Consider the following 22963-nt stretch of genomic DNA (forward strand, 5'->3'; position numbering starts at 1 on the left):
CTAAGCCAATGGATGACTCAGCAGGGACCTCGGACACAGCCCCCCAGGATTCATCGGATCTCGAACGCATCATGGCTACCCTCAACAGCTTCGGAGCTACCATGGACACCCATGCCCGAGTCTTGGCCGATCAGCGGCAACGGGTCCAACAACACGACCAAGCTCTACAAGATATACTGACGGAAGTACGGAGGATCGGGGATCTACCATCTCCAGCACCTGCTCCCAATCCAACTCCGGTACCGTCCCCTGCACCACCTAGTCATGAACCAAGACTGCCCGCACCACAGAGATATGATGGGAACCCAGGTGGGTGCAGAGGCTTTTTGACACAATGTGGTTTGGCATTTGAACTACAGCCCTCAATGTATCCCAGTGATCGATCTCGAATAGCTTACTTAATCACCCTAGTGACTGACAAGGCTCTGGCCTGGGCGACTGCTATCTGGGGTCAACAGGGCGCTATCTGCTCTAACTATGCAAATTTCCATGAAGAAATGTTGCGTGTCTTCGACCGGTCAGCAGTTGGCCAGGAGGCAGCCAAAAGGCTTCTTAAACTTCGACAAGAACTAGGCAGTGCTGCTGACTATGCAATTACTTTCAGAACCCTGGCAGCTGATAGTGGGTGGAACGAGCCGGCTCTAATCTCAGCCTTCTATGATGGGCTGTCTGATGTCCTGAAGGATGGGTTGGCTACCGTGGAGACACCCAATGACCTTGAGACATTGGTCTCCCTGGCTATTCAGCTAGACAACCGCCTGCGTGAGCGCCATCGCACCCAACCTCACGTCCGAAGGTCGGCTGATGTTCCAGCTCCATCCTGGAGTCCTGCCTCCACATCGTCCAGTGATCCTGAGCCCATGCTAATTGGAGGAACCCGCCTCTCTCAAGCTGAAAGGGATCGCCGTAGAAGAGAGGGGCTATGCTATTATTGTGGTAAGGCAGGCCACCTGCGAACCTCTTGTCCTGACTGCCCGGGAAATGGCCGGCCCCGTCAAGATTAGGGAGAATTATGACCGGGGCAACATTCTCTCCCGACTCCCCGGGTGCAGGAGTATTCTTACCGGTATGCCTATCATGGGGAGAGCAGCGACACACCTTTCAGGCCTTCATCGACTCCGGCGCTGCTGGAAATTTTATGGACATTAATGTAGCCCGACGCCTGCAGGTGCCCCAGATTACAGTTAATCCTCCCTTTGTTATCTCTGCCCTTGATGGTCGCTCCTTAGGTAAAGGAAGAGTGACTGTTGCCACCTCTCCCCTGAGACTCCAATCAGACATTCATCGGGAAGAAATTACCCTCTACCTGATTGACTCACCCGGGTTTCCTGTGGTTCTTGGTTTTCCATGGCTGAATCGGCACAATCCCTGTATTGATTGGGCCACTGGAACTATTCGTGAGTGGGGACCCACTTGCCATGCCACGTGTCTCCTGCCGAGTTCGGCCCGACCACTGGTGGAACCTGTTGATGCCTTGGAGCTAGCTCAAGTTCCCGTTGAATATTTGGACCTGAAAGAAGTCTTCAGTAGGGTAAGAGCATCTACACTGCCCCCTCACAGGCCCTATGACTGTAGCATTGAGCTTTTGTCTGGCACCAGCCCTTCCCGTGGGCGTATTTTCTCCCTGTCTTTGCCAGAACGTGAGGCCATGGACAAATACATTAAAGAGGCCCTGGCTACTGGATTTATTCGACCCTCCACCTCTCCAGCCGGGGCTGGATTCTTCTTTGTGGGCAAGAAGGATGGAGGGCTTCGACCCTGCATAGACTATCGGGCTCTAAACAAGATCACCATCCGTAATCGCTATCCTCTGCCACTAATGTCTACTGCCTTTGATTTGCTCCAGGGGGCAAAGTTCTTCACCAAGCTCGACTTGAGAAATGCGTACCACCTCATACGCATCCGCGAGGGCGATGAATGGAAGACCGCTTTCAACACTCCAACAGGGCACTACGAGTATCAAGTTATGCCATTTGGTCTTACTAATGCACCTGCAGTGTTCCAAGCCCTTATTAATGATGTCCTCAGAGATATGATTAACCACTTTGTTTTTGTCTACCTTGACGATATTTTGATTTTTTCTAAGTCCCTTTCAGATCACCGTCACCATGTCCGGCAGGTTTTACTGAGGCTGCTGAAGAACCACCTGTTTGTTAAGCCGGAGAAATGTGAATTCCATGCGTCTGAGGTGACTTTTCTAGGCTTCATCTTGAAGGAAGGACGTGTTCAAATGGACCCTGTGAAGACTCAGGCTATTAGGGACTGGGCATCCCCTAGGTCTGTCAAAGAGGTCCAGCGGTTCCTGGGATTTGCCAACTTCTACAGGAAATTCATTAGGAACTTTGGCACTGTAGCTGAGCCAATCTCTGCCCTCACTAAGGGTGGTGTGCCATTCATATGGACTCCTCAGGCGGAAGAGGCGTTCAGACTACTCAAGGAGCGTTTTTTGTCTGCACCTATCCTTTGTCTGCCAGATCCAGCTCTGCCTTTCGTGGTTGAGGTGGATGCATCCAATGTGGGGGTTGGTGCAATTCTTTCCCAGCGTGTCTCCGATGGGAGGTTGCATCCTTGTGCATTTTACTCTCGTCGCCTATCCCCCACTGAGGCTCGATATGATGTTGGGGACAGAGAGCTATTGGCTGTCAAGATGGCATTAGAGGAGTGGAGACATTGGCTGGAGGGGACCCAAGATCCGTTCTTAGTCTGGACCGACCATAAAAATCTGGAATATTTAAAACAGGCCAAGAGATTGAATCCCCGCCAGGCTCGGTGGGCACTTTTTTTTACCCGGTTCAACTTCACCATCTCATACCGACCAGGCACCAAGAACAAGAAACCAGATGCTCTATCCAGACAGTTTGAGGCCCTCGGTGCCGAGGAAGACAAGGGTCCCATTATCCCCAGCTCTAGGATTGTGGCTCCGATCCGCTGGGGCATTGAGGCCGAGGTCAGGAGCGCTCTCCAGCAGGATCCAGGACCTGGAAGGGGTCCACCTGATCGTCTTTTTGTTCCCCAGAGGGTGAGGTCCAAAGTTTTACAGTGGGGGCACTCTTCCTGCCTGGCTGTACATCCTGGCCGTCAAAGGACTCTGGAGTTTTTGAAGAGACGTTTCTGGTGGCCGGAGATGGAGAAGGACGTCAAGTCGTTTGTGGCAGCATGCACTGTCTGTGTTCAAAGTAAGACACAGCATCAACGTCCTCAAGGTCTCCTCCACCCTCTCCCTGTTCCTGGTCGTCCTTGGTCACACCTGTCAGTGGACTTCATTACTGGTCTTCCCTCCTCTGAAGGTAACACAGTTATTCTAGTAGTGGTAGACAGGTTCTCTAAGTCCTGTCGCTTTATTGCCTTGTCAAAGTTACCCTCTGCTCTTCAAACTGCTAAACTAATGTTTGAACATGTTTTCCGAGTCTATGGGCTTCCCCAAGACATTGTGTCCGACAGGGGTCCTCAGTTCACCTCCCGGGTGTGGCGAGCCTTCTGTAAACTAATTGGAGCCACGGCCAGCCTCACATCCGGGTTCCATCCCCAGTCCAATGGGCAAACTGAGAGGGTCAACCAGGAGCTGGAGGCATCCCTGAGGAGTCTAGTGGCTGGCAACCCATCGTCCTGGAGTTCCCGGCTGCCTTGGGCTGAGTACGCCCACAACACACTCAAGTCCACATCTACTGCCATGTCTCCATTCCAGTGCCAGTTTGGTTTTCAGCCACCTCTGTTTCCTGAGGAGGAGACGGATGTGAGTGTCCCGTCAGCGCTACAGTTCGTGAGACGGTGTAAAAGGACCTGGAAAAAGGTCCGACAGGCTCTCCTGCAGACCTCCAAAAGGAACCAGCGCCAAGCTAACCGGCTTCGGAGGCCAGCCCCCAGCTTCCGCCCTGGTCAAAGGGTTTGGCTGGCCGCCAAGGACCTCCCACTGCGGGTGGAATCCCGCAAGTTGGCTCCTCGCTATGTGGGCCCCTTCAAGGTGGTCCAAAGAATTAATCCTGTGTGTTACCGCCTCCAGTTGCCTCGCTCCCTTAAAATAAACCCCACCTTCCATGTGTCCCTATTACGCCCTGTATTCACTTCCCCTCTTGCCCCTGCCCCTGAAACACCCCCCCCCCCCCGTGTTATTGGAGGCCAACCAGCCTTCACCGTCCGCCGTATTGTGGATTCCCGTCAGGTTCGTGGCAGGTTGCAGTACTTGATTGACTGGGAAGGATACGGTCCAGAGGAACGTACCTGGATTCCAGCACGGGACGTCCTCGATACAGACCTCCGAAAGGACTTTCATGCCGCTCACCCTGACCGCCCTGGGAACGTCAGGAGACGTTCCTAGGGGAAGGGGTCCTGTCATGGTTATGAGATATTTATTGGCATTTTGAACTCTGGCGGCCCCTAGTGGCTGCACATATGCTAGTTAGGTATTTCCTGTTCCCCTGCAGCCCCAATTACTCCTGACACCTGTGTCTCGTTTCCCCTGTCACATGACCAATCAAGCCAGGTATTTAAGCCCTCCCTCTGACAATGATCTGTGCTTAGTCTTTGTTGTGTCACCTTGTACTCTGACGTGAGCTTAGCCTTGGAAAGATAATTATTATTGATTCACTGTGTTTTGACCCCCCTGCCTGTTCTCTGGATTACCCACTCGGATTTGCCCTTTAGTACGACGCTTTGAACTCTTTGTATTTCTTGACCAAGAGTCTACCTATGTTTAGTTTTCTTTTGCTTTTTGGAATTCTGCCTTTGTTAGACTTTTTGACCTTTGAACTCCTCTGATCTTCTGTGTGTTTGCCCTTTGGACTTGGTACAATAAATACCACTAAATTAACCCATCTCTGCGCTTGAGTCTACACCCCCCTTGTCCCAACCCTGACACAGACAGACAGAGAGAGAGAGAGCGAGACAGATAAACAGACAGAGAGAGAGCGAGAGGGGGAGAGAGAGAGAGAGAGAGAGAGACAGAGAGAGAGAGAGATTGAGATTTTAACAACACACTTTATTTACATAATTTTAGTTTTTACATTTCAACAGTTCAACAAAGTGCTAATGCTTTAAAATCCCAGTATGTTTAGAAACAAAATAGCTTATCCAATAAAAACTTGTGCAAACACCAACTCTTCATCAACAACTGAACAGACAATGTCATTAAAACACCAGCACAGTTTAAAAGCGTCCAAATCTCCGATGTGTTTATAAAATCTAAAATCAAAGCTAATGTAAAGTTTGCTTAATGTCATGTTTTCTTAAGATTAGTGGTGATATATTCTAACTGTATTAATATATTCTAAATTAAACTGTATCCAGTCCAGGTTCAGTGTTCCCAGGTTCCTGCTGTAGAAGAGATATTGATCTCAGAGAGACAACCTGTCTGAATAAAGGAACATGGGTCAGAACATCAATAACTAGTTTCACTGTGTTGAGGGCGTTTTCATAAGGAACCTCTGGTCCAGGAACGGAACTGAACTCACATTGGGTTGCAATGGAAAACGCTTTGGATTCAAACATTCCCTGTTTTGTGCTGAAAGGATGACTTGTGACCGTCTCTTGGACTGTACACGTGTAGTGTGTTGTGGAGGTTTATTGGTCACATGAGTGACTTATTGTTGGTTTTATGAGCGTCGATAACGGTTTAGTACACTCTCAGTATTTAGTATACTCCACTCTGTGGAAGAGATGTTTTTTTAATGTATTTAAAGGATTCTTGCACTTTTGGTGTACACTTACTGACCCACTTTACATGAGAGAGAGAGCGAGAGAGAGAGAGAAAGAGAGACATAGAGAGAGAGAGAGAGAGAGAGACATAGAGAGAGAGAGAGACATAGAGAGACATGGATGTTTTATTGGTAAATGGCTTTGTGTGTGTGTGTGTGTGTGTGTGTGTGTGTGTGTGTGTGTGTGTGTGTGTGTGTGTGTGTGTGTGTGTGTGTGTGTGTGTGTGTGTGTGTGTGTAAGGAGTACAGGTAAAGCAGTAATCCTCTTTAGTTAGTTAATGGTAGTTAATGATTGATTTATGACAGCTCTTACTCAGGTCCAGGTCTGGTTTGATCTGAGGTGTTTCTGACAGCGTGGATAACATCTCTTTACTGTGTTGCTTTGGTTTGTTGTCTTGTCTGTTTCCTAACTCTGAAAAGTCCTCAGTCGTTTTCTTCTCCTTCAAAGTGATAAAAGTGATTCCTTAGCTTTTCATCCAATCTGTATTTGGATACGTCAGGAGTCACGTGATTTCACAGCAGACGATACAAAGTACAGCAGAACTTAATAGCCTTGACGTAACTTTAGCTGCACTGTTTTAACCTCCAACGTGGTGACTGGGACCTGGTGGTTTTATAGCTTTATATGGACCTCCTCAACCCTTTGCTCTGTCTTATCTCATCACCTGATACAGTTCTGGGTGTGTGTTCTGGTGAAGCCCAGCCCTGACCGTCATAAAGGTTTAAGGTGGAGTTAGCTGTCGTTCAACGCCTCCTTCCTCATTCCATCTGTCTTCACTGAGGAGCAGCAGCTCAATCTTTACTCTCAGAACCTTTAGAACCGTGTGAGTGTTCTGTCTCCGTTCTAAACACTTCCTTTGTGTTTTGGTGAACGCCTGAATCTCTTCCTTCAACCCATCTTACTCTCCCTGCTTTTCTATTTTCAGACTTTGCGGGGCTGAAGGCGTTTTCATCAAGAGAAGCTAAGGTACAGTTTGCTTAATGTCATGTTTTCTTCAGATTATTGGTCATGTATTCACAATGTATTAATGTATACTAAATCCTAAACCTGACTAGCTATATCACTGTCATCAGTATTATAATTAGTATTAATATATGCTGTAGTATTAAACCTGACGGAGAGAGACAGGGAGAGAGAGAGAGGGGGAGAGGGACGTAGAGTGAGAGACACTCTACGTGAGAGATAAATCATTAATCTCTCTTTCTCTGTACTTTTGACTCTTGAGCTGCAATAACAAGTGATTCCACCGTGTGGGATTGATAAAGTTAATCTTATCTTACCTGCTTGTGGATGTTTTATTGGTAAATGGCCGTGTGCGTGCGTGTGTGTGCGTGCGTGTGTGTGTGTGTGTGTGCGTGCGTGCGTGCGTGCGTGTGTCTGTGTGTGTGTGTGAGGAGTACAGGTAAACCAGTTATCCTCTTTAGTTAGTTAATGATTGATTGTTTTAATGACAGCTCTTACACGCAAGATACGCAACCGCGTGTACAAGAGGCAACCGCACTCAGGCCCAGTTGAGATTGTCTAGTGGGGGGGGGGGGGGGGTCGTACTTGAGTACGGTACAGGGACACTCGGTCTAGTGTGAGTGGGGGGGGGGGGGGGTCGTACTTGAGTACGGTACAGGGACACTCGGTCTAGTGTGAGTGCAGGTCAGTGGGGGGGGGGGGGGGGGGGGTCGTACTTGAGTACGGTACAGGGACACTCGGTCTAGTGTGAGTGGGGGGGGGGGGGGGGGGGGGTCGTACTTGAGTACGGTACAGGGACACTCGGTCTAGTGTGAGTGGGGGGGGGGGGGTCGTACTTGAGTACGGTACAGGGACACTCGGTCTAGTGTGAGTGGGGGGGGGGGGGGGGTCGTACTTGAGTACGGTACAGGGACACTCGGTCTAGTGTGAGTACAGGTCAGTGGGGGGGGGGGGGGGGGGGGTCGTACTTGAGTACGGTACAGGGACACTCGGTCTAGTGTGAGTGGGGGGGGGGGGGTCGTACTTGAGTACGGTACAGGGACACTTGGCCTAGTGTGAGTGCGCCCTTAAGGGCTGGTCATGGCCCCACGTTCACACAAGGCAAGTCCGTCCTCGCGGACCCTCCTTGCGTCCACCGCGAGGGCCGGACGTGCGCCTCCCAAAAGTTGTCACCTTCCGTGGAGGCGACGCAGCAGCGAGGGCTGTGATTGGTCCGCTCACTAAAACCCGACGTGTGTGTGTGTGCATAAGGAGTACAGGTTAACCATTAATCCTCTTTAGTTGGTTAATGATTGATTAATGACAGCTCTTACTCAGGTCCAGGTCTGGTTTGATCTGAGGTGTTTCTGACAGCGTGGATAACATCTCTTTACTGTGTTGCTTTGGTTTGTTGTCTTGTCTGTTTCCTAACTCTGAAAAGTCCTCAGTCGTTTTCTTCTCCTTCAAAGTGATAAAAGTGATTCCTTAGCTTTTCATCCGATTGTATTTGGATACGTCGGGAGTCATGTGATTTCACAGCAGACGATACAAAGTACAGCAGAACTTAATAGCCTTGACGTAACTTTAGCTGCACTGTTTTAACCTCCAACGTGGTGACTGGGACCTGGTGGTTTTATAGCTTTATATGGACCTCCTCAACCCTTTGCTCTGTCTTATCTCATCACCTGATACAGTTCTGGGTGTGTGTTCTGGTGAAGCCCAGCCCTGACCGTCATAAAGGTTTAAGGTGGAGTTAGCTGTCGTTCAACGCCTCCTTCCTCATTCCATCTGTCTTCACTGAGGAGCAGCAGCTCAATCTTTACTCTCAGAACCTTTAGAACCGTGTGAGTGTTCTGTCTCCGTTCTAAACACTTCCTTTGTGTTTTGGTGAACGCCTGAATCTCTTCCTTCAACGTTCTTACCTTCCCTGCTTTTCTGCTTTTATATTTTCAGACTTTGCGGGGCTGAACACATCTTCACCACAGAGAAGCTAAGGTACAGTTTGCTTAATGTCATGTTTTCTTAAGATTATTGGTGATATGTTTGCAATGTATTCATATATTCTAAATTAAACAGTTTTCAGTCCGATTTCAGTGTTCCCAGGTTCCTGCTGTAGAAGAGATATTGATCTCAGAGAGACAACCTGTCTGAATAAAGGAACAGGTGACCGTCTCTTGGACTGTACACGTGTAGTGTGTTGTGGAGGTTTATTGGTCACATCAGTGACTTATTGTTGGCTTTATGAGCGTCGATAACGGTTTAGTACACTGATCTTTACACTCTTGAGGCCAGTGACTCCACTCTGGGGAAGAGACGTTTCATTGGTTCCCGTTGTGAGGGAGCAACATTTCCTCCCACACTAATCACGGTCGGCCGTCTCTGATAGGACACCGCGTTATCAACTGCTCACAGTCAGTCGTGGTCAGACCGTACCATCCAGCAGATAAAAGGGGGGAAACGGGAGTCTTTTTCAACATTGTTTTTACTTTAAAAATGGAAACACAAATTAATAATATTTTTACTTTGTCAATGATTCGTTTTTATTTGATAGCAATAATGGATAACGTGGGTATGCATACCTTAATATGGATCCCCACTTTGTATATATCAATATATATATCAATAATGGTACGTCCCAGCTCTTATCTAATCTCCCCATGGTTATGGTTGGAGTTAACAATGGGTGATAGTCTCTTGGGCTGGGTAGACCTCAGTTCTCTGAATCCTCCTTCTTTATGAGTGTAGGGTTAGGGTTAGGTGTGTGTGTGTGTGTGTGTGTGTGTGTGTGTGTGTGTGTGTGTGTGTGTGTGTGTGTGTGTGTGTGTGTGTGTGTGTTTGTGTGTAGAGAGGGGAGGATATGCAGTCTTCTCTACAAGAATGTCCTGTCTGGTACCCAAATACAATCCACAGAAACAATGTGTAGTTGTGTTTGTGTCCAGGTCTCCAGTCTGCTATGGATGAGGAGAGAGAGGAGGGGGGTCCTACCTCTAAGACCACTCTGTCTGAGGAACATGGCCGCCAGAGCAAAGCTAAGAGGTAAGAAGAGGATCTCTCTGTCTGTGACTGTTGTCCATCTCAGAGCTCAGCGGTGATATATCATGACTCCATCATTAGTCTGAGTAACAGCTGTGTGTGTGTGTGTGTGTGTGTGTGTGTGTGTGTGTGTGTGTGTGTGTGTGTGTGTGTGTGTGTGTGTGTGTGTGTGTGTTGTGTTGAAGACCAGAGCAGCAGCAGAGAGCAGACTCCCCTGGACCCAGCTGTGTCTCCATGAAGAGTGACTGGTTTATGGAAAGAAAAAACTTCTTTGAACCAAAGTGAGTGTATATCAGAGATTATAAAAATACAGCAGCTATCAAACATCCTTAAATCCTGGTTCATGTTTTTCTAGAAGTGTCCAGCAGCAGAGAGCAGACTCCCCTGGACCCAGCTGTGTCTCCATGAAGAGTGACAGCTCTATGGGTCTACCTCCTGTCTTTAAAGATGGACGCCCCTCCAGAGAGGAGAGGTAGGAGTTTCAAACAGACCATGACAACAGACCAGTTGGTTGTTATCAGACTCTACTGATACTGAGTTAGGAAGAGTATCCTCTCTCCCTACATCGTTCTCTCGGGGGAATCTCTCTCGTTATTGCAGCTCAAGAGTCAAAAGTACAGAGAAAGAGAGATTAAGGGATGAATAAAAATACAAAAGAAATGTAATAATTAAATAAAGATACAAAACGTAGAATAGTAACTAAATAAATACAATTAAATAGGATACCTGCACAGTAACATTATATACTACTATTAAACACAATATCGCTGCACTTAACGAGCGCCATTCATTCGCTTTACATCAATTCAAACCAACACTAATGACGTAAGGAAACTAGGAACAAAACGTTAGTTCTGTGCATTATATTAACACATTAACACTAATTACACATTACACATGGGTTCAGTTACATTATATTAACACATTAACACTAATTACACATTACACATGGGTTCAGTTACATTATATTAACACATTAACACTAATTACACGTTACACATGGGTTCAGTTACATTATATTAACACATTAACACTAATTACACATTACACACGGGTTCAGTTACATTATATTAACACATTAACACTAATTACACATTACACATGGGTTCAGTTACATTATATTAACACATTAACACTAATTACACATTACACATGGGTTCAGTTACATTATATTAACACATTAACACTAATTACACATTACACATGGGTTCAGTTACATTATATTAACACATTAACACTAATTACACATTACACACGGGTTCAGTTACATTATATTAACACATTAACACTAATTACACATTACACATGGGTTCAGTTACATTATATTAACACATTAACACTAATTACACATTACACATGGGTTCAGTGACAGGGTTACATTACAGGGTTACATTATATTAACATTTGAACCTTTTAACCCAACATTAATTATTATCTATTTATTTATTACATGAAATTGAAGTGTTGATTATTAAGTGTGCAGAATGAAAGAAAACTTATTCATGTAACGTCAATTACAATCTCTCTCTCTCTTTAGTGATGTGGTTGACATGGTGATAATGAGAGGAGGGATAAGGCTGTTTTAGTGATGTGGTTAACATGCTGGTAATGAGAGGAGGGATAAGGCTGTTTTAGTGATGTTGTTGACATGGTGATAATGAAAGGAGGGATAAGGCTGTTTTAGTGATGTGGTTGACATGGTGATAATGAGAGGAGGGATAAGGCTGTTTTAGTGATGTTGTTGACATGGTGTGATCCTGGTTCTTGTTTTTCTAGTAGAGTCCAGCAGCAGAGAGCAGACTCCCCTGGACCCAGCTGTGTCTCCATGAAGAGTGACAGCTCTATGTATGAACCTCCTGTCTTTAAAGATGGACGCCCCTCCAGAGAGGAGAGGTAGGAGTTTCAAACAGACCATGACAACAGACCGGTTGGTTGTTATCAGACTCTACCGTTACTGAGTTAGGAAGAGTCTCCTCTCTCCCTACATCGTTCTCTCGGGGGAATCTCTCTCGTTATTGCAGCTCAAGAGTCAAAAGTACAAAGAAAGAGAGATTAAGGGATGAATAAAGATACAAAATAAATGTAAAAATTAAATAAAGATACAAAACGTAGAATAATAACTAAATAAATACAATTAAATAGGATAGTTGCACAGTAACATTATATACTACTATTAAACAAAATATCGCTGCACTTAACGAGCTCCATTCATTCACTTTACATCAATTCAAACCAACACTAATGACGTAAGGAAACTAGGAACAAAACGTTAGTTCTGTGCGTTATATTAACACATTAACACTAATTACACATTACACATGGGTTCAGTTACAATATATTAACACATTAACACTAATTACACATTACACATGGGTTCAGTTACATTATATTAACACATTAACACTAATTACACATTACACATGGGTTCAGTTACATTATATTAACACATTAACACTAATTACACATTAGACACGGGTTCAGTTACATTATATTAACACATTAACACTAATTACACATTACACATGGGTTCAGTTACATTATATTAACACATTAACACTAATTACACATTACACATGGGTTCAGTTACATTATATTAACACATTAACACTAATTACACATTACACATGGGTTCAGTTACATTATATTAACACATTAACATTAATTACACATTACACATTGGTTCAGTGACATTGTATTAACACATTAACACTAATTACACATGGGTTCAGTTACATTATATTAACACATTAACACTAATTACACATTACACATGGGTTCAGTGACATTATATTAACACATTAACACTAATTACACATTACACATGGGTTCAGTTACATTATATTAACACATTAACATTAATTACACATTACACATGGGTTCAGTTACATTATATTAACACATTAACACTAATTACACATTACACATGGGTTCAGTTACATTATATTAACATGTTCTAATTACACATTACACATGGGTTCAGTTACATTATATTAACACATTAACACTAATTACACATTACACATGGGTTCAGTTACATTATATTAACACATTAACACTAATTACACATTACACATGGGTTCAGTGACAGGGTTACATTACAGGGTTACATTATATTAACATTTGAACCTTTTAACCCAACATGAATTATTATCTATTTATTTATTACATGAAATTGAAGTGTTGATTATTAAGTGTGCAGAATGAAAGAAAACTTATTTATGTAACGTCACTTACAATCTCTCTCTCTCTTTAGTGATGTGGTTGACATGGTGATAATGAGAGGAGGGATAAGGCTGTTTTAGTGATGTGGTTGACATGCTGGTAATGAGAGAAGGGATAAGGCTGTTTTAGTGATGTGGTTGACATGGTGATAATGAGAGGAGGGATAAGGCTGTTTTAGTGATGTTGTTGACATGGTGATAATGAGAGGAGGGATAAGGCTGTTTTAGTGATGCGGTTGACATGGTGGTAATGAGAGGAGGGATAAGGCTGTTTTAGTGATGCGGTTGACATGGTGATAATGAGAGGAGGGATAAGGCTGTTTTAGTGATGCGGTTGACATGGTGATAATGAGAGGAGGGATAAGGCTGTTTTAGTGATGTGGTTGACATGGTGATAATGAGAGGAGGGATAAGGCTGTTTTAGTGATGCGGTTGACATGGTGATAATGAGAGGAGGGATAAGGCTGTTTTAGTGATGTGGTTGACATGGTGGTAATGAGAGGAGGGATAAGGCTGTTTTAGTGATGTGGTTGACATGGTGATAATGAGAGGAGGGATAAGGCTGTTTCAGTGATGTGGTTGACATGGTGATAATGAGAGGAGGGATAAGGCTGTTTTAGTGATGTGGTTGACACGGTGTGATCCTGGTTCTTGTTTTTCTAGAAGAGTCCAGCAGCAGAGAGCAGACTCCCCTGGACCCAGCTGTGTCTCCATGAAGAGTGACAGCTCTATGTGGACACCTCCTGTCTTTAAAGATGGACGCCCCTCCAGAGAGGAGAGGTAGGAGTTTCAAACAGACCATGACAACAGACCAGTTGGTTGTTATCAGACTCTACCGTTACTGAGTTAGGAAGAGTATCCTCTCTCCCAACATCGTTCTCTCGGGGGAATCTCTCTCGTTATTGCAGCTCAAGAGTCAAAAGTACAAAGAAAGAGAGATTAAGGGATGAATAAAGATACAAAATAAATGTAAAAATTAAATAAAGATACAAAACGTAGAATAATAACTAAATAAATACAATTAAATAGGATACCTGCACAGTAACATTATATACTACTATTAAACACAATATCGCTGCACTTAACGAGCTCCATTCATTCACTTTACATCAATTCAAACCAACACTAATGACGTAAGGAAACTAGGAACAAAACGTTAGTTCTGTGCGTTATATTAACACATTACACACATTACACATTACACATGGGTTCAGTTACATTATATTAACACATTAACACTAATTACACATTACACATGGGTTCAGTTACATTATATTAACACATTAACACTAATTACACATGGGTTCAGTTACATTATATTAACACATTAACACTAATTACACATTACACACGGGTTCAGTTACATTATATTAACACATTGACACTAATTACACATTACACATGGGTTCAGTTACATTATATTAACACATTAACACTAATTACACATTACACATGGGTTCAGTTACATTATATTAACACATTAACACTAATTACACATTACACATGGGTTCAGTTACATTATATTAACACATTAACGCTAATTACACATTACACATGGGTTCAGTTACATTATATTAACACATTAACACTAATTACACATTACACATGGGTTCAGTTACATTATATTAACACATTAACACTAATTACACATTACACACGGGTTCAGTTACATTATATTAACACATTAACACTAATTACACATTACACATGGGTTCAGTTACATTATATTAACACATTAACAATAATTACACATTACACATGGGTTCAGTTACATTATATTAACACATTAACACTAATTACACATTACACATGGGTTCAGTTACATTATATTAACACATTAACACTAATTACACATTACACACGGGTTCAGTTACATTATATTAACACATTAACACTAATTACACATTACACACGGGTTCAGTTACATTATATTAACACATTAACACTAATTACACATTACACATGGGTTCAGTTACATTATATTAACACATTAACACTAATTACACATTTCACACGGGTTCAGTTACATTATATTAACACATTAACACTAATTACACATTTCACACAGGTTCAGTTACATTATATTAACACATTATCACTAATTACACATTACACATGGGTTCAGTTACATTATATTAACACATTAACACTAATTACACATTACACATGGGTTCAGTTACATTATATTAACACATTAACACTAATTACACATTACACGTTCAGTTACATTATATTAACACATTAACACTAATTACACATTACACACGGGTTCAGTTACATTATATTAACACATTAACACTAATTACACATTACACACAGGTTCAGTTACATTATATTAACACATTAACACTAATTAGACATTACACGTTCAGTTACATTATATTAACACATTAACACTAATTACACATTACACATGGGTTCAGTTACATTATATTAACACATTGACACTAATTACACATTACACACGGGTTCAGTTACATTATATTAACACATTAACACTAATTACACATTACACATGGGTTCAGTTACATTATATAAACACATTCTAATTACACATGGGTTCAGTTACATTATATTAACACTAATGACACATTACACACGGGTTCAGTTACATTATATTAACACATTAACACTAATTACACATTACACACGGGTTCAGTTACATTATATTAACACATTAACACTAATTACACATTACACACGGGTTCAGTTACATTATATTAACACATTAACACTAATTACACATTACACATGGGTTCAGTTACATTATATTAACACATTAACACTAATTACACATTACACACGGGTTCAGTTACATTATATTAACATTTTAACACATTCTGATTAGACATTACACATGGGTTCAGTTACATTATATTAACATTTTAACACATTCTGATTAGACATTACACATGGGTTCAGTTACATTATATTAACACATTAACACTAATTACACATTACACATGGGTTCAGTTACATTATATTAACACATTAACACTAATTACACATTACACATGGGTTCAGTTACATTATATTAACACATTAACACTAATTACACATTACACACGGGTTCAGTTACATTATATTAACACATTAACACTAATTACACATTACACATGGGTTCAGTTACATTATATTAACACATTAACACTAATTACACATTACACGTTCAGTTACATTATATTAACACATTAACAGTAATTACACATTACACATGGGTTCAGTTACATTATATTAACACATTAACACTAATTACACATTACACATGGGTTCAGTTACATTATATTAACACATTAACACTAATTACACATTACACACGGGTTCAGTTACATTATATTAACACATTAACACTAATTACACATTACACATGGGTTCAGTTACATTATATTAACACATTAACACTAATTACACATTACACACGGGTTCAGTTACATTATATTAACACATTAACACTAATTACACATTACACATGGGTTCAGTTACATTATATTAACACATTAACACTAATTACACATTACACATGGGTTCAGTTACATTATATTAACACATTAACACTAATTACACATTACACATGGGTTCAGTTACATTATATTAACACATTCTAATTACACATTACACATGGGTTCAGTTACATTATATTAACACATTAACACTAATTACACATTACACATGGGTTCAGTTACATTATATTAACACATTAACACTAATTACACATTACACATGGGTTCAGTTACATTATATTAACACATTAACACTAATTACACATTACACATGGGTTCAGTTACATTATATTAACACGTTCTAATTATACATTACACATGGGTTCAGTTACATTATATTAACACATTAACACTAATTACACATTACACATGGGTTCAGTTACATTATATTAACACAGTAACACTAATTACACATTACACATGGGTTCAGTTACATTATATTAACACATTAACACTAATTACACATTACACATGGGTTCAGTGACAGGGTTACATTACAGGGTTACATTATATTAACATTTTAACCTTTTTACCCAACATGAATTATTATCTATTTATTTATTACATGAAATTGAAGTGTTGATTATTAAGTGTGCAGAATGAAAGAAAACTTATTTATGTAACATCACTTACAATCTCTCTCTCTCTTTAGTGATGTGGTTGACATGCTGGTAATGAGAGGAGGGATAAGGCTGTTTCAGTGATGTTGTTGACATAGTGGTAATGAGAGGAGGGATAAGGCTGTTTTAGTGATGCGGTTGACATGGTGATAATCAGAGGAGGGATAAGGCTGTTTTAGTGATGTGGTTGACATGGTGGTAATGAGAGGAGGGATAAGGCTGTTTTAGTGATGTGGTTGACATGGTGGTAATGAGAGGAGGGATAAGGCTGTTTTAGTGATGTGGTTGACATGGTGGTAATGAGAGGAGGGATAAGGCTGTTTTAGTGATGTGGTTGACATGGTGGTAATGAGAGGAGGGATAAGGCTGTTTTAGTGATGTGGTTGACATGGTGATAATGAGAGGAGGGATAAGGCTGTTTTAGTGATGTGGTTGACATGCTGGTAATGAGAGGAGGGATAAGGCTGTTTTAGTGATGTTGTTGACATGGTGATAATGAGAGGAGGGATAAGGCTGTTTTAGTGATGTTGTTGACATGGTGATAATGAGAGGAGGGATAAGGCTGTTTTAGTGATGTGGTTGACATGGTGATAATGAGAGGAGGGATAAGGCTGTTTTAGTGATGTTGTTGACATGGTGATAATGAGAGGAGGGATAAGGCTGTTGTAGTGATGCGGTTGACATGGTGGTAATGAGAGGAGGGATAAGGCTGTTTTAGTGATGCGGTTGACATGGTCTGATCCTGGTTCATGTTTTTCTAGAAGAGTCCAGCAGCAGAGAGCAGACTCCCCTGGACCCAGCTGTGTCTCCATGAAGAGTGACAGCTCTATGTGGATACCTCCTGTCTTTAAAGATGGACGCCCCTCCAGAGAGGAGAGGTAGGAGTTTCAAACAGACCATGACAACAGACCAGTTGGTTGTTATCAGACTCTACCGTTACTGAGTTAGGAAGAGTATCCTCTCTCCCTACATCGTTCTCTCGGGGGAATCTCTCTTGTTATTGCAGCTCAAGAGTCAAAAGTACAGAGAAAGAGAGATTAAGGGATGAATAAAAATACAAAAGAAATGTAATAATTAAATAAAGATACAAAACGTAGAATAGTAACGAAATAAATACAATTAAATAGGATACTTGCACAGTAACATTATATACTACTATTAAACAAAATATCGCTGCACTTAACGAGCGCCATTCATTCGCTTTACATCAATTCAAACCAACACTAATGACGTAAGGAAACTAGGAACAAAACGTTAGTTCTGTGCATTATATTAACACATTAACACTAATTACACATTATACATGGGTTCAGTTACATTATATTAACACATTAACACTAATTACACACGGGTTCAGTTACATTATATTAACACATTAACACTAATTACACATTACACATGGGTTCAGCTACATTATATTAACACATTAACACTAATTACACACGGGTTCAGTTACATTATATTAACACATTAACACTAATTACACATTACACATGGGTTCAGTTACATTATATTAACACATTAACACTAATTACACATTACACATGGGTTCAGTTACATTATATTAACACATTAACACTAATTACACATTACACATGGGTTCAGTTACATTATATTAACACATTAACACTAATTACACATTACACATGGGTTCAGTTACATTATATTAACACATTAACACTAATTACACATTACACATGGGTTCAGTTACATTATATTAACACAGTAACACTAATTACACATTACACATGGGTTCAGTTACATTATATTAACACATTAACACTAATTACACATTACACATGGGTTCAGTGACAGGGTTACATTACAGGGTTACATTATATTAACATTTGAACCTTTTAACCCAACATCAATTATTATCTATTTATTTATTACATTAAATTGAAGTGTTGATTATTAAGTGTGCAGAATGAAAGAAAACTTATTCATGTAACGTCACTTACAATCTCTCTCTCTCTTTAGTGATGTGGTTGACATGGTGATAATGAGAGGAGGGATAAGGCTGTTTTAGTGATGTGGTTGACATGCTGGTAATGAAAGGAGGGATAAGGCTGTTTTAGTGATGTGGTTGACATGGTGATAATGAAAGGAGGGATAAGGCTGTTTTAGTGACGTGGTTGACATGGTGATAATGAGAGGAGGGATAAGGCTGTTTTAGTGATGTGGTTGACATGGTGGTAATGAGAGGAGGGATAAGGCTGTTTTAGTGATGTGGTTTACACGGTGATAATGAGAGGAGGGGTAAGGCTGTTTTAGTGATGTGGTTTACATGGTGATAATGAGGAGGGATAAGGCTGTTTTAGTGATGTGGTTGACATGGTGATAATGAGGAGGGATAAGGCTGTTTTAGTGATGTGGTTGACATGGTGGTAATGAGAGGAGGGATAAGGCTGTTTCAGTGATGTGGTTTACATGGTGGTAATGAGAGGAGGGATAAGGCTGTTTTAGTGATGTGGTTGACATAGTGATAATGAGAGGAGGGATAAGGCTGTTTTAGTGATGTGGTTGACATGGTCTGATCCTGGTTCTTGTTTTTCTAGAAGAGTCCAGCAGCAGAGAGCAGACTCCCCTGGACCCAGCTGTGTCTCCATGAAGAGTGACCGCTCTATGGATATAGGTTGGGACTTTAAAGATGGACGCCCCTCCAGAGAGGAGAGGTAGGAGTTTCAAACAGATCATGACAACAGACCAGTTGGTTGTTATCAGACTCTACTGATACTCTCTCTCACAATCAATCATTAACTAACTGAAGAGGATTACAGAGGATTACAACTTTATGAATCCCACACAAGGGGAATCTCTCTTGTTATTGCAGCTCAAGAATCAAAAGAGAGAGAGATTAAGGGATAAATAAAAATACAAAATAAATGTAAAAATTAAATAAAGATACAAAACGTAGAATAATAACTAAATAAATACAATTAAACAGAATACTTGCACAGTATAAATATAAACTCTCACTCTCCCCCCTTTTGTATGTGTACTGTGTGTGATTATGTTTACCCTGTGTGTTCTCTCCACAGACAACCCCTCCAGAGGTCAAAGGTCACTAGTGCTCAGTCTGTACAGCAGCATCAAACAGAGCTGATCAAGGTGTGTAAATGTCCACCAAGACGTTTGACTTTAGCTCTACATGAACATGAGAAAGCATCTCTTGTGGAGCTAATAGTCTCCAGGCTTCCCTCTTTAGACCAGCGGGACGTGAATCCAGGACAGATGCTTCTGATGTCCTCAGTGAGTTCACACTAAAGTTCTCCTTGATGTTTGTTCTGTTCCAGAGGGCTGAGGAGAACGCACACGCTTTCCTAGACAAGGAGCTGAAGAAGCTCTGGAGGGATCTCTTCCCAGATTACCCACAATGCTCAGAGAGTCAGAGGGAGGAGGAGGAGGAGGTGGATGGTAAGAAGAAGGAGCAGAGGAGGCGCGCCATAGAGGGAGTGGTAGACATCACAAAGCTCTGCCTGATGGAGATGAACCAGGAGGAACTGGCCAACACACTGAGGGGCGGTAAGAGATTCACAATATCACAAATGCATTCTTGCTGTTCTAAATGTTCCTGAACATTTCCTGCATGAAGTCATGTGTGAAAGGGAATGGGGGGCAATATTCCAGGTTGTATCTAGTAGAATTTCCAGGTTGCCATTTGGTCATCAAGAAGTGACAATGCTAAAAACATATATATACCTGAGCATAACTCAGTGGAAGAGATGCAACACTATCTTGTTATATCAGCATCTTGCATCAGTCACTTTCTACTGATCTACAACAATGATAGCACTACTTAACAGGTTATAAGACACCTCTTAAGTATAATTGATATAGCTATATAAATATCATGAAGTTTAGAATTGTACAGGAATAATTCAAATGTGTCCAATAATGTCAACCATTGTTTTGTCATAGAAACTGTTGCTGTTGAGTGCCAACATAAAATCAAGTCTCATCTGAAAGAGAAATGCAGGTGTGTGTTTGAGGGAATCCCTAAAGCAGGACAGCCAACAGGTCTGAATGACATCTACACAGAGCTCTTCATCACAGAGAGAGGCAGTGGAGATGTCAACCAGGAACATGAGGTCAGACTGATTGAAACAGCTTCCAGGAAACCAGCCAAGGAAGAAACACCAATCAAATGTGAAGACATCTTTAAACCCTTACCTGGACAAGATCAACCAATCAGAACAATAATGACAACTGGAGTGGCCGGCATTGGTAAAACCATCTTGACACATAAGTTCACTCTGGACTGGGCTGAAGACAAAACTAACCACGACATACACTTCACATTTATATTCACTTTTAGAGAGTTGAATTTACTGGAAGGGAAAGAGTTTAGCTTGGTGGAACTTCTTCATCACTTCTTTATTGAGACCAAAGAAGCAGGAATCTTCAGATTTGACCGGTTCCAAGTTGTCTTCATCTTGGATGGTCTGGATGAGTGTCGACTTCCTCTGGACTTCCAGAACAACCAGACCTGGACTGATGTCACAAAGCCAACCTCAGTGGACGTGCTGCTGACAAACCTCATCAGGGGCAACCTGCTTCCCTCCGCTCGCATCTGGATAACCACACGCCCTGCGGCAGCCAATCTGATCCCTGCTGAGTGTGTTGACATGGTAACAGAGGTGAGAGGGTTCACCGACCCACAGAAGGAGGAGTACTTCAGGAAGAGATTCAGAGAGGAGACGCTGGCCAACACAATCATCTCCCACGTGAAGAAATCACGAAGCCTCCACATCATGTGTCACATCCCAGTCTTCTGTTGGATCACTGCTACAGTTCTGGAGGACATCTTCAAAAAATCTCGGATAGAAGAGAAGCCCAAGACCGTGACTCAGATGTACATCTACTTTCTGAGGCTTCAGTCCATACAGAGGGACAGGAAGTACCATGGGAGAGCTGAAACGGATCCACACTGGAGTTCAGAGAGCAGGGAAATCATTGTTTCTCTGGGAAAACTGGCTTTTAACCAGCTGGCAAAAGGCAACCTGATCTTCTACGAGGCCGACCTGGCAGAGTGTGACATCGATATCAGAGCAGCCTCAGTGTACTCAGGAGTGTTCACCCAGATCTTTAAAGAGGAGTGTGGGCTGTACCAGGACAAGGTCTTCTCCTTTGTCCATCTGAGCATCCAGGAGTTTCTGGCTGCCCTTTATGTCTTTCTGTCCTTTATCGAGACTGGTGTCAATCTGCTTTTAGGACAACTGCAATCGCTCTGGTCTATTCTTGTGAGAAACAAAGAAACAACAAAAAGAAAGCTCAAACTTTACCAGAGTGCTGTGGACAAGGCCTTACAAAGTAAGAACGGACACCTGGACTTGTTCCTCCGTTTCCTCCTGGGCCTCTCTCTGGAGACCAATCAGAATCTTCTACAAGGTCTGCTGGGAAAGACAGGAAGTGGACAGGAAGGGAAAGACCCCTCATGCACACATGAGGAAACAGTGTCCTACATCAAGAAGAAGTTAAATGGAGATCTCTCTCCAGAGAGAAGCATCAACCTGCTCCACTGTTTGAATGAGCTGAACGACCGTTCTCTACTGGAGGAGATCCAAAAGTACCTCACATCAGGAAGTCTCTCCAGAGAATCTCTCTCCCCTGCTCAGTGGTCAGCTCTGGTCTTCATCCTACTGACATCAGAAGAGGAGCTGGAAGTGTTTGACCTGAAGAAATACTCTGCTTCAGAGGAGGGTCTTCTGAGGCTGCTGCCAGTGGTCAAAGCCTCCAAAACATCTCTGTAGGTTCACTAATAACATGTATAACAATACACACAACACAATATACATAAAACTGGAATATAAGGTTCAAATAATATGCAAAAGATATCTGTAGGTTCATAACAACATGCATTAGTATTCTACTCACAACATAATAAACATACTAGAATAATATAAAAGTTATAATAATATACAAAACATCTCTGTAGGTGTACTATTAAAGTATA

At 41.8% G+C, this 22963-nt stretch overlaps 1 protein-coding gene across 1 annotated transcript in view; it reads left to right on the forward strand.

Annotated features, from left to right (window-relative positions):
- LOC311371154 (NLR family CARD domain-containing protein 3-like) overlaps positions 1–22963 on the forward strand; it is a 30714-nt gene that overhangs the window by 3225 nt on the left and 4526 nt on the right. The window contains exons 2-7 of the mRNA XM_084489369.1: positions 9573–9669; positions 9852–9947; positions 9983–10138; positions 20049–20118; positions 20304–20532; positions 20929–22756. Coding sequence (XP_084345495.1) covers positions 9587–9669; positions 9852–9947; positions 9983–10138; positions 20049–20118; positions 20304–20532; positions 20929–22756 — 2462 coding nt within the window. The 5' untranslated portion in view covers positions 9573–9586. The remainder of the gene's footprint in view (positions 1–9572; positions 9670–9851; positions 9948–9982; positions 10139–20048; positions 20119–20303; positions 20533–20928; positions 22757–22963) is intronic.

The sequence above is a fragment of the Micromesistius poutassou genome (assembly GCF_964030765.1).
Source record: "Micromesistius poutassou genome assembly, contig: SCAFFOLD_3253, whole genome shotgun sequence".
Taxonomy (NCBI): domain Eukaryota; kingdom Metazoa; phylum Chordata; class Actinopteri; order Gadiformes; family Gadidae; genus Micromesistius; species Micromesistius poutassou.